This window comes from Alosa alosa, chromosome 20 (assembly GCF_017589495.1).
Source record: "Alosa alosa isolate M-15738 ecotype Scorff River chromosome 20, AALO_Geno_1.1, whole genome shotgun sequence".
In the NCBI taxonomy this organism is placed as follows: domain Eukaryota; kingdom Metazoa; phylum Chordata; class Actinopteri; order Clupeiformes; family Clupeidae; genus Alosa; species Alosa alosa.
Window position 1 is genome coordinate 9,561,456 of NC_063208.1, and position 13,528 is coordinate 9,574,983.

Consider the following 13,528-nt stretch of genomic DNA (forward strand, 5'->3'; position numbering starts at 1 on the left):
TATCCAACTTTTTATAGTGCTCAGTTCAAAACCCAGCATCTATGATGGTGTGAAGGTGCATTAGTGCCTACAGCATGGGCATGGGCATCTTGCACATCTGGCAAGGCACAATCAATTCTGAATGATGCATGTTTTGAGCAACATATGCTGCCATCCAGGCAATGTCTTTTTCAGGGAAGACATTGAATATTTCAAGAAAACAATGCCAAAATTAATTTCTGCACATATTTAAACAGTATGTCTCCATAGAGGAAGAGTCTAGGTGCTAAAAATGGCCTGTCTGCAACCCAGACCTGTCAAATTAGGTGCTTCATGGAATGAAAAACATGATTAAGAATACCCCATGTTGAGCAACTGAAATCCTGTATCAGGCAGGAATGAGACTGAGAGGAATTTCATTCTCAAAACTCTAGCAACTGGTCTCTTCAATTCCTAAACATTTACAGGATGTTGTTAAATGAAGAAGTGGAGCAACACAATGGTAAACATGCCACCGTCCCAACTTTTGTTGAAGCATGTTGCTGGCATCAAATTAAAAATTAACATATATTTTCCATGAAATAATCAACATTTGACATGTAGTCTATTTCCATTTTGCAACTAAATATGGGTTTATGAGATTTGTATAATATCACATTCTGCTTTTATTTGCATTTTACACAATGTCCCAACTTTTTCTGATTTGGGGTTGTATAATCATTTGAATAATTTCTGTAATAATATTACATTAAATTCTAATCTAGGCTAAACTACCAAAAAGCTGATTGTCTGGGTTGAGGCTCAACATCAGATAGAGAGAGAGAGATAGAGAGAGACAGACTGAGAAAAAAAGAGAGAAACAGACTGAGAAGGAAAGAGAGAGAGACAGACACAGAGAGAGAGAGAGCGCGAGAGAGCTGTATGTACATGTGTGAGAGGGTCATTATAATCTTCCTACCCATTTGTGTGTGTGTGAGTGCTTGTGTTTGCATGTTTGTGCATGTGTGTTTGTATGTTTTCTGTGTTTGAGAGATAGAGATAGAGTGAGAGAGAGAGATAGAGAGAGAGAGAGTGTATCTGTGTTAGAGAAATAAATGTCCCCCACTGGCTCCGAGTCCTCTGATGGCTTGGCTTGTTGGAGGGTTATCCAGGGGACAACGCAGTACTCACTCCACCCCTCACGAGTTAGCCAGTGGTCAAGCGTGTGAGAGTCTGTGGTTTGAGGTTAGATCCTCTACACTTCCCCCTACTGCAATCACAAAATCCTCCTTCTGATACCGGAAAGAGCCAATCAGTTATTTTCCTCTGATGGCGGCAACCAATCGTGTTCAAGCTTCAAGGGCTTTGGAGCGACTGTCTAGGGGAATATCGGCTCATATGGGCTGCGTCGTGTCATGGTATTCTTGAGAAAGAGAGATTGTGTGTGAGTGTGTGTGTGTGTGTGTGTGTGTGTGTGTGTGTGTGTGTGTGTGTGTGTGTGTGTGTGTGTGTGTAAGTGTGTGTGTGTGTGTGTAAGTGTTAATGTGTGTGTGTGTGTGTGTAAGTGTTAATGTGAGTGCATGTGTGTAAATTTCAGGGCCTTGCGGTCGTAGGGCTAGTGGTAGAGGCGGATGTTAATGGATCTCCGCACATGCCGTATAATCCCATGAGGATGGAATGTTTGTCCATTAGCACTCATTCAGCTTTTAAACCACTGCAGTCCATTGAGGTCATTCTGAAAAAAGGAATAATGTACACAGTGAGCACTCTATTAGCCGTTCCTTTAAGCGAAGGATCACGATAGTTACAGTCCATTCATGCGTTCCGTATATTCCTCCAGACATAACTTTACCCTGTCTAATATAATCTTGTGAAACATTGTTATATCCAAAAGTTGTTTGCAGTTAAGGGGGAGTTAGCTTTTTTTTTTTTTTATCTCTGAGGTTCAGACACCTTCATAACATGGTGGAGTGACATGGCTTCAAATCACTGCCAAAAAAAAGCTACTTATGTACGTCAAAACCGTTAACGCACACGTTAGCAAACAGAACCCTTACAAATGCACACAAACAAGTAAACAAACAAGTAAACTAGTTGGAGCATGCTCACATAGCCTGCACATGCCCACACTCTTCTGGCTGATGAAACGGATTGAAACACTTTTTTTTTATCTGTGTCGCACAGATAAGACTGTTGTGCAATGCGTGGCCCCTAATCTGTCATAATTTTATAAAATGTGTTGTCATACACCATTTATCCATGCAACATTTCCATTTGGACTGTGAGACAAGCAGAATATCGATACACTGTAGACCAATGTAAACCTAGATTAAGCATTTTTGTATCATTGGCCTTTATCTGAAAATAAAAAAAAAGGCTTTCGATACATACAGTATGGGCAATATGAAATATTACTGTAATACTATTACTTTACTAATATTACTGAACCCAGATGGACCTGTGTGAGTGTATTTGAATTTGCTCAGCAGAATCGTCTGGCAATGCTCCCATTCCAGCCCATTTCCGACTCACCAACAATCCAGAAAACCATTCACAACCAACCAATCTCACCAACAATCCAGAAAACCAATCACAACCGCTTATCTGTTATGGGGCGGGCTTTGCACAATATAACAATTAACTTTGACAACTTTAACAACAGACAGAGGAGGATGGCTGGCACTGCTAATGGTGCGCTGATGGTATCAGTTTTTAAATAGCATTTTCTTTGAAAGGAGACAAGAAAGATGCTTTGGAAAGGATTTGGCTTAATGGACAATGTCCAGATAAGTGTTTGCCAGACAGATCTGCTGAGCAAATTCAAATGTGCTCACAGATTCGCCAACTGAGAGCAGTTTCTGAGAGAGTTTCTTTGTTAGCTCTACTGGCTCCAGAAGAATCCTATAGACGAACCTGTCAATGTATGTGCATGCATTTGCATTGTTGTGTTTGTGTGTAGGTGGGTGTGTGTGTGTGTGTGTGTGTGTTTATGTATCTGTTTATGTGTGTATTTGGGTGGTTGAAGCACTGAAGTTCCTTGTTAAGTTCTGTAATGTGTGTTCATGTACTTGTACTTGTACTTGTACTGTGTGTACAATATGTATGTATGTACAGTATGTATGTACAGTATGTATGTATGTATGTATGTATGTATGTATGTATGTATGTATGTTTGTACAGTATGTATGTGTTTATGGTTGAATTGTGTCTCCAGCCTCAGGTACAAATTCAACACTGAGGAGTTAGGTGTTGCTGTTGCTCAGCGTCCCTCAGGCTACACGTTCCCCGGTGAAGCCTGGCGCTCTGTCTGTGTTCCAGGTTGCCGTGCTCCCCGCCGTCATGGCGATGCCTGACGAAGGTAGGCCGCCATTGTGGCTGATTAGCAAGCGGGGGGGCAGCGGGGGGAGGGCGCTGTTCCAGGGGGACCCCGCCGAGGACGTGCCCAGGGAGGAGGGTCCCGAACCAGGGATCCCCCCCGGCACGTGGCAGGGGTCCACAGAGCCCAGGGAGGAGTATTGCTCTTCCTAAGGAAGGGGGTGGAATGCGGGGAGGGGGAGGAGAAGGGAAGGCAGGTGGGAACGTGAGACGATATTTCAGGAGGGGTTGAGCAGAGAAAGAGAGAAGAGCATGAGAGAAAAAGGGAGAATGAAGGGATACGTTAGTCGAGGGAGAGGAGGGAGGAGGGAAGAAGGGGGAGAGGTTGAGGAAAGAGAGAGAGAGAGAGAGAGAGAGAGAGAAAAGAAAGACGAGTTACTGAGGAGTGAACTGAGCGCTGCTCTTAAGGAGAGGAAGAGGAAGCCGAGGCAAAGGTGAAAGACGTGACTTGAGGGTTGAGGGAGACAGGGGAGGGGGAGCCAATGCTGTCTGCCTCTGATAACAAGGCAACAGAACTCGCCGTCTTCACATTCCAGGAACTTGAAATAGTCTTCAATTGTTTGAATGCTCAATCGACCATAGTTGAATTGCATTGTCTCCCGTAAGAAAACTTGATTAAGTAGGAAATAACATGCTAAACATACTGCATATGGTAAACATATGATGACAAACCAATACATACACTCATCTATGGCAATGATTCTGTGATTTTTTGCATGTTTAGCATGTTCAGTGGCAAATTAGCTAACACAGGAGCCCTACAAACATACAGAATTTTGTGGTGACACAAAAAGAAAAAGACTCAACTTTGACAGTGGGGTGATGTACAGAGTTTATGTCCATGCAAATATTAATCTCTTTTCACAAGGCACGAGTTGCTTTGATATGTAATTTCACAGCCTGGTTTCATAAAAGACAACATAAACTACAGTAAAACAAAATAGCTTTTTAGAAGGCTGTTCACTATTGTGCCAAATGACAACTGGCAAATGCATAATCAGTGCTTTTAATGCTTTATCTACTGAGAGCACTGACATATTCCTTGCCAGCAAAGAGGTTTCTCGCAACCATGGTAACAGCTCTTGGACAGTATAGTACATTACAGAGTGAAGATCACATAAGACATAAAAAAGAACACACAAGAAATAGAGAGGTTTTAAGACAATCTTATCCCTAAGAGTTATTTTTCCCAATTCCAAGACCGCAATCAGAATTTTTGCACAAATTGGTAAGTAATGGTTTTGTCTCTGAATTAGCCTGGTTGTGACATATAAATGATTACAGACAACACTGATCCATTTAGAGAATGTTGCATGGCATGGATATATGACAAACCTACTCAATCTTCCACAATAACCATAATTTTCCCAATCCAAAAATGAGTGATGCTATGGACTGGTTGCAATGCATTCTCACTCTTGTTCCATGTAATTTCAAAATATTCCTGCAGACAGTATTCTTGCATCAGACCAACTCACTTATCATTGTGATCATGTGTACTGGTCACAGTTATTCCCGATTTAGTGCAGGAGAGAATGAAAGGTTTAACTAGCCATGGCTGACTGAAAATGCACTGCCATATTTGAACCCATCAGGTAAAGTCAGGTAAAATTGGAAACAAGACTTGGAAACAAGACAACGTGAAAGTCTGAAACAAATCGATAAAAGTACAAACACATGAAAGTGAAAATAGTTAGTGGGCAAGTGTACACAAATAATGCACAATATACTGGCTTTGAATTTCAGTAGTTTCCCTCAGGGTCCATGGGTATTTGTCCTCAGTATACTGTAGGATACCATAGTATAACTAGACAAAACCTCATCCACGTCATTTCTTTAACATTGCTACCTTGATTTTCCCCTTGGGGATCAATAAGGTATCTATCTATCTATCTGTTCTGTTCTGTTAGTACGTATTGCAAAATGGACGCTTTCCTGCTGTATCACTCTGCTCATATGTAGCGTTCGATCTTGGGTAGTATACTACCCAAGTACACTTCACTCAGCCCCCTTGTGTCTTCTTAGGAGTGTTCAAAGACACCTGACCCTGAAAGAGTTTCAACAAGAGACATCCTCCCCCAGACCAAGGCTAGATCCAGCCCTGGGTTCAGTGGTATTTTTGGAACACAACATCAACAACAACAACAAACATTTAAATAGCGTTTTATCAAGGCACCCAAAGTGCTTTACAATGAAAGGGGAACCTCACTAATCACCACCAATGTGTAGCACCCACCTGGGTGTTGCACGGCAGCCATTATGCGCCAGAATCCTCACCACACACCAGCTTGAGGTGGAGAGTGGGGGAATGAATTAATAAACGATGGGGGTGGGATGGCGATTAGGGCCACGTGTTTTTCATGAGACACAGGGCAATTGTTTGTGTTATCATACAAAAAAACCTGTCCATTACACAATTCAGTTAGGCTGAAAATGTAACTAAAAAAACAATAGTGCAACTAATTTTCAATACTTTAAATCTACTAATGAGTGAACAATTACTGCATTAAGGTTGGACACTGTTGAGCTTTACTGAGCTTTGCATTACTGTTGGCAAGGCAGAGCCCCGAGGAAACAATTCCCACAATTTGTTTTTGTTTTTTGTTTTCTCCCGGTGTCTAAATTAGTGTCAGTGCCAAACTGGTATTTGCTGTTGTGGAGAGGAGAGTTGAGTTAAGCCTCTGTATGTGTCTCTGCTGGAAACTGGCGGCATGTTTATGTAACAGAGAAACTTTGGCAAAGACACAGTAAAAGTCAGTGAGTGCTTAGAGCAGCCCCCTGAGGGGAGTCTGAAAGCAGGACAATGCTCAGGTCACGTACCTGCTCAGGAAAGAGACGAGTCTTCACCTCCGGCACGGGGCCAGTGCGCAACTCATCCTCCACCGCCATTAACCTGGCCATGACAGAGAGAGCGAAAGTGAGAGAGAGAGAGAGTGGAAGGGAGAGAGGGAGGGAGAGAGAGAGAGAGAGAGAGAGAGAGAGAGAGAGAGAGAGAGAGAGAGAGAGAGAGAGAGGGAGAGAGGGAAGGGAGAAAGAGGAGAGAGAGAGAAAGAGAGAGTGAGAGATAGAGATAAAGAGGGAGAGTGGAAGGGAGAGAGGGAGAGAGAGGGAGAGAGAGAGAGAGAGAGAGAGCAAAAGAGTAGAAGGGAGAGAGAGAGATGGGGAGAGAGAAGAGGGGGGGAGTGTTAGACACACATATACTTACAAACACATGCACACATACACACAAATATTTTTACACACTTTGAAATGAATCTGATGATGAGAGACAGGTGCTGTCAGTTGCACGAACACACACACAATCTGGAATTCTCTCTCTCTCTCAAAACAAACAGTTGCAGTAGGACGTCATCAGGCGCACCTTCAACACACATGGTCAGAGTCCTCGCTGAGAGAGATTTTTATACCTTATCGTATGACACATCATGACACTCTTATGTCAACAAACTCCCTCTTATGACAAACAAACCTACACCGCCAAACCCTTCCTTCCTCAGCACAGAAAGATACATCTATTCTAGAGCTGTCACCTGGAGACACCAAGCACCAGTAAACAACAGCTCCTCCGTCACCGTCCTGACAGTCTCCGCCTGTAATGATGGAGGACCTGCCACTGCGTAGGGACAGGACTGAAGACTTATGGACATCAAGCTCGGGCTTGACAGTTTGTCACCACCCGACACCAAGCGCCACTGGCCATGAAATGCATTAGTCTGGAGTGAATGTCACCACTGATACGCTACTTTGGTGACTGTTTTTTTTGTTGAGCTGACGTGTTTCCTTAAAGCCACAGTGCAAAAGCAGGCCTTTCCATACAGTGCAGTACACACAGATAAACACCTTTAAAGGTGTAGGTTTTTGAACATTCTAACATAAGATTCCGTTCCGCAACAATTGAAGGTTCTAAAATTCTATGTTGAATTCAATGAACCCAGATATTCTTTAGAACGTTCATTTCCCAACATTCCCATCACACCGGTGTGATGGTACTCCTTTAAGGGTTAAAGCTGACGATACATGAGGCAACCTTTTGTACAATGTTGCTGGGCAGTGTTCCTGTGTATTGTGGTTCTGTCAAATTCCCATTGACATTGGGCAACAATCTTTTTTCTGGAGCTTTAATCATCTTTAATGATTAAAGTTTAATGATGAACATTTAATGAACTTTTAATGATGAACTTTAAATAATCATCAGAGGGCTGTTATGATCATCCAATTTGTTGTTATGATCATCCAATCAGAACAAATGGAACCGGTTCTGTGGTTGCCAAGCAACATCGCTAAAAAAAAGTTGCCCCATGTAGGCTATCATCACCTTTAAGAGAACCACACCGTATTTTAGAATTCTATTCCTACTCAGGTGTGCAGTACCGATTGATGATGCCTTTGATCTGTGAGTCCTTCTCCATCTGCTGCTGGCGAAGCTTCCTCTCGCTGTCGTCCAGCCTGCACTGGTACTGCTGGAGGATCTGGCTGGTCTGGTGCTCCTGCGACATCAGCCTGCGTTCGTACTCCTCCAGCTTGCGGTGAGACATCATCAGGCGCTCCTTGAGCGAGTGGATCTCCTCCTCGTACTCGCGCACCTGCAGGCACAAGAGCAGGGGAAGGGAGAGAATGATCCTTTTTCCGAAACTAGTTACTTCGTACTCTCCCCAGCAACTTGCACTGCGTTTGCGCGTTCACGCGGAGGGTCCGTCATATTAAGGACCGTCCGAAACCAATTACTGTTAAGTGGTAGTGAGTTATAAGCTCTTCAATGGGGAGGGAACACCGATGCCCCCTTGTCGAGGGTGTGCATCAATTAATGTGGCACGTCACCAACGCTTCATACAAACGTGAGTTCCGTGTGAGTACACCTGTAAACAAATAAGGCATAAGGCTGCCTCAGAACCTGTTCCCACTAGGAAGTTCGTTTCCAAACCTACAAAATCCAGATATGCACCAATGCAACCATCAAATGCTTGCAACGTTTTCTAAAGCATGTACTGTAGAACCACAATCCAGGACAGCTGGGGCAAAAACTATATACTGCATCTTTAAAGGAGACAGGGCTGTCACATATAATTTCCCCTCAGAAACACACACACACACACACACACACACACACACACACACAAAAACAGGACATAATTAGTGTCATGCTGCAGAGAGTTCTCCATGACTGACCCTCTCAAGGCGGGACTCATCCATGCTCTTGGAGTGCTCCTTCAGCTTGAACTCCTCCCGGTCCACGCGCAGGCTCTCGATATCGGCCGAGAGGTGCGGCATGTTGGAGACCCAAGCCACCGTGCGCTCCGACGCCGCACTGGAGGGGGTCAGTGTGGATGGAGATTTAGCGCCCTGGACAACACAAGAGAATCGGATGACAAAAATAGCCTGTCTACTGGGAACAGATTAGCAACCAGAAACACCTTTTTTTTGTCATTCCACCAGAAACTGTATGTGTACAGATAGACAATATATTTTGTAACAGATAGACAATATATTTTGCCATTTAGTTGCTGGATGTTGTGAGAAGCAATATATTTTGCCATTTAGTTGCTGGATGTTGTGAGAAGCAATATATTTTGACATTTAGTTGCTGGATGTTATGAGAAGCAGTAGAGTGCAGTAAAAATATTCCTTTTCCCACTCCAGGACATGTCTGTTGGCTTTTGGGGATAATACCAGCCCAAACAAACAAACCCACACAAATAGCACTTTCATGACATTTAATTGGAGCACCCGTTGATTTCTCCCAGCGCCTCACCGGCTTTGCGTTGGTCGGCTTAAGCAGCTGCTGCTGCTGGGGAGACTTAGCAGTCTGGTTCTTTTTCGGCGTGTCCGTGCTCTCTGTCGCCCCCTCCTGGGCCGGAGTCTCCTGAGCCACGCTGGGCTGGTGCGGGAGCCCTGGGGCCGGGCTGTCCTTGACAGAGAGCTGCTGCCGGGGCTGGGGCCGGGCCCCGTAGCTGGACTCGGGGGACTGCAGCAGGTTGCCGCTCTGGGGCCGGGCTTTGGGTGGGTGGACGTGGCCGCGGAGCCGACGGAGAGCTGGTGCGGCGGCTGGGGCTTGATGCGCGGTGGAGGCGGGGGGGCCAGAGGGGACACCGACGCCTGGCGGACGGGGTGGATGGTGGTCGGGGGGGTGGCGATGGAGGCGGGCGTGCCCATGCCTGTGGCCGTGGACGGAGCCATTCCCATCAGAACCTGCTGCTGGAGATTTTCCTGCAGAGAGAGAGAGAGAGAGAGACAAAGGGAGAGATAGAGAGAGAGAGAGAGAGAGAGAGAGAGAGAGAGAGAGAGAGAGAGAAAGGGAGAGATAGATAGATAGAGAGAGAGAGAGAGAGAGAGAGAAAGGGAGAGATAGATAGATAGATAGATAGATAGATAGATAGATAGATAGAGAGAGAGAGAGAGAAAGGGAGAGGGAGAGAAACAGAAACAGAAAGAGAGAGAGAGAGAGAGAGAGAGAGAGAGAGAGAGAGAGAGAGGGGAAGGAAGGGGTGAGAGGACGAGAAGAAGAGGGCTATAATTATGAGACGGGGAGACTGAACTGTACGACCCCCAAACCAAAAATAAAATGAAGAAATACGCTTTGCCACTTTGATCTACCAATCTTTAATTGGGTGCATATTGTCTGACACGGCCCCGTGGGGTCCCATTAACTGTGTCCTACGCAAAGGCCATGCATAATTTCACGAGTCGGGTAGACTCTCGGGTAAATAGAGAAAAGGTGCTACTTTTCATAACACCTTTTATGAAATTACAGCGTATGAAAAAAGAAGTATTGCTTACAGCGTATGAAAATGAGTATTGCTTAGATGGTAGACACCTAAAGCTCAAGGACTTTCGTTATTAATGAATCAATCATTAATCAAGCTAAAGGCCCCGTTTTCAAACATCTCATCTGATGCATACAGCACTTTTCCGCCTGAGCTTTTCCGAAGCTTTTCCGACTGAGCCTTCCGGTCAGTGTTACGCTTGTCTGTCAGCCGAAGAGTGGTCAGCACAGCAAACGCGCTAACAGTGAGTGAGCACGGTTAATCGCCTGCACTTGCAGAGTGGTCAGCACAGCAAACGCGCTAACAGTGAGTGAGCACGGTTAATCGCCTGCACTTGCAGAGTGGTCAGCACAGCAAACGCGCTAACAGTGAGTGAGCACGGTTAATCACCTGCACTTGCAAAGTGGTCAGCACAGCAAACGCGCTAACAGTGAGTGAGCACGGTTAATCACCTGCACTTGCAGAGAGAGCTGCCGGCGCACGTACTCGGCGTCCTGGTTCTGGCGCGTGAAGTCGTCGCTGTAGCTGTGCGAGTGGATGATGCTGGGCTGCACCAGGCTGCTCTGCGGCCGCATCCCCGCGTGGTCCTCGCTGCGCGAGAAGCCGCCGCGTCCGAACGCCGGCATGTACCCCGGCGGTCCATTCTCGGGCTCGGGGGCCAGCAGGAGCGGCGGCGGGTGTGGCTGGGGGCCCGGGGCCGGCTGCGATGGCGGCTGGGGGTGTGGCGGGTACGAGTGGGGCTGCCCGTGACTGTGGCCGTGGCCGTGGCCGTGGCCGTGCGCATGCGCCTGGACGTGGTGCAGCAGCGGCCCGTCGGCGGCGGCCATGTGGAACAGAGGGTTCTGGAAGGACAGCGGCACGTGCATGGCGGCCGCCTGCTGCTGCTGCTGCTGCGAGAGGGCGTCCGACGTGACGCCGTGGCTCAGACGCAGCCCGCCGGACATGCTGGACGCGCCCGAGCCTGCCGACGTGCGGCCACCGCCTCGCAGGACTCCGAAGCTGCCCAGCCCAGCCAGTGAGGCCTGCGAGGAGTTCAGCATGTCGCCCGAGTGCAGGTTGGAGATGCTGTTCATCCGCGAGTCCTGCAGGTCCATCATGGACACACTCTTGTTTACACTGAGCACCTGAGACAACCATAGCAAGAACAGAAAACAACAACAACATTTAAACAACATGTACACAACTCGTGAAAACAACATTTTAACCACATGTACAGTACACAACTCGTGAAAACAAAATTTTAACCACATGTACACAACTCGTGGAAACAACATTTTAACCAGATGTACACAACTCGTGAAAACATTGTGTAAATATTGCAAAATACAGCATGTTTCTGAAAAGGCTACATCCAAAGTCTAATCATTTTTTAGCTGCGTTTTAATTGCCTGCTGGTCTCTACCCTTGATGAGCTCAGTCTTTGATGAGCTTGAGGTGATTACAGGCAACCCTCTTGAGGTTAGCTATTATCACCTCAGCGCTGCTATGGTGCCATATGACAACAGAACTTTATTGCAATCTCACTGTCTGGGACCAGTAATGACAAACTACTTATTACATTCTTTTTCCAACCTAATATTATTTTATATTTTGACAAATTAAAAACTGGTGGTTATCTAACACATGGGAATTGTGATAAACACTGTTCCCACATAACCAGATTCTGAGCACAAATAACTGAGCTTTATAGCGTAGCTGAGCTTTATAACTCAGATGTCATTTACCAAATTACTCACCACAGGACTTTAGAAGGACGAAAGGGCCGTTAACACCAGGGGCCCTATCGTGTCCCCGGCACAAGCTGGCGCAAAGCAACACACATTTTATTCATATCGTACACCGAATCAGTGGTGAAAGTCGCCATGCGCTCGATTTTTATTAAACTTTGTTCCCAGGGGTGTGGCAATTAACGAGATAAGGTGTGGTCTGGGGCAAAATCCTGATCCAAAAATCGCTATCTTTTACACCATCTAAAAAATCATTACGCCACTGACTAAGAAAAACCTGGTCTATAGCGAAAGGCACATATGAAGAACAGCTGAAGACGCACCGTCACGAGATGTAAGTAGCAACTCCTCTGCAGGATAAATATCCTTAAGATTTCTATTCAGTCATACGAACATAACCGTATTTGGGTAAATGTTGCTCAGGCTATGTTTTCGATGGTAACCCCTTGTCAGTCAATAGTGAAAGTAATTAACTGTGTAGAACTGTTTTGTTGTTGACTATGAGACCACGGTGAAGTTAGTTTCACTTTGCCTGTGAGTTCAAATAATAGGTGAGTGCAGATGCATGTAGGCTATATACTCTGCTAGTCACAAACAGGTTTTTAGTAAAGCAAGGTTTAGTGGAATCCCTGCTGTTTGAAGTTGTGCTGCTTGCTGTTAAAGGGAATGACAGATGTCAATAACAATGAAGACAACTATAATGATAAAAGCATCCACACTGACCAAAGTAACAAGTCCCTCCTGGTGTTAATGAATGTGACGGCTAAAATTTGATGGATTCTGATTGGCTGTTAGCTTTTTATCATTCTCAAAATCGCTCAAAGTAATCCTTCATGATGTTATCATTATAGTTTGTGTGAACGTCATCATTCATATTAACAAGAACAATATTTTTTTATAGTTATCGTTATAGTTATTGTTCTTAGCATGAATGGCCCTTAAGTCTGGCCCTATTTTGGCTAATTTTGAACACAACACTTCTGAAGCATCAGCCTCTGAGTGTGATTTCCTCTTTTCCACTTACCAACTTTATCTGTTGGACTCTACGCACCAGGCAAAACACCTTTACATACACATACCTCAACACAAGGTGCAGACACCAACCACAAACACACTTTTTTGGGGTAAACGCACATTGTCTCTTGGTGTTCTTTTCCTTTCAGTTTATTTGTTCTGTATAACTGGACCCTGTCCCCTTCTTCAACTTAGGTTTTGATTAACTTGCTTCCACACTACCACACTACCACCTAAGTGTAATGCTATTTTGAGCCTTGTCAGTGGTTTAAAATAGGGATTTGTTTTGACGTGTCACCATTCGCCCTTGTGCTTTCACTATAAACCATTTGGCTGCAAAAACGGACTAGCTCAGAACTCCTCTGATTGTATTATAGCCCCCAAGCGAAACTTTGAATTCGTTATCATCCATAAATACACCCTAGGTTTTCTTTTTTTATCTCTGGATTATTCCTTTAACTTAGAAGCAGCACTAAAGAAGATTTGCTCTCGGTGTCCCATTACAGTTGAGAAGCACAATAATAAACAAACTAAAAATGTGTCTTTTGCAACAAAGTATGAACATAACTCGGATACAATATAGAGGGAATGCACCGACAGCAGTCTGTAGAAAGAGATCTTCAAATTCCTGTAGCATAGCAGCTTATTCAAAAGCTTGTTTTACAAGCAATAAGACCTGCTCAGAGTGCGGCA

At 45.0% G+C, this 13,528-nt stretch overlaps 1 protein-coding gene across 1 annotated transcript in view; it reads right to left on the reverse strand.

The window, feature by feature from the left end:
- Nucleotides 1–249: 249 nt before the first annotated feature.
- syngap1a (synaptic Ras GTPase activating protein 1a) overlaps nt 250–13,528 on the reverse strand; it is a 48,195-nt gene continuing 34,916 nt past the window's right edge. The window contains 7 exon segments of the mRNA XM_048229067.1: nt 250–3,482; nt 6,154–6,226; nt 7,705–7,916; nt 8,500–8,673; nt 9,083–9,333; nt 9,336–9,537; nt 10,547–11,218. Of these exon segments, the coding sequence (XP_048085024.1) occupies nt 3,228–3,482; nt 6,154–6,226; nt 7,705–7,916; nt 8,500–8,673; nt 9,083–9,333; nt 9,336–9,537; nt 10,547–11,218 (1,839 nt within the window). The 3' untranslated portion in view covers nt 250–3,227.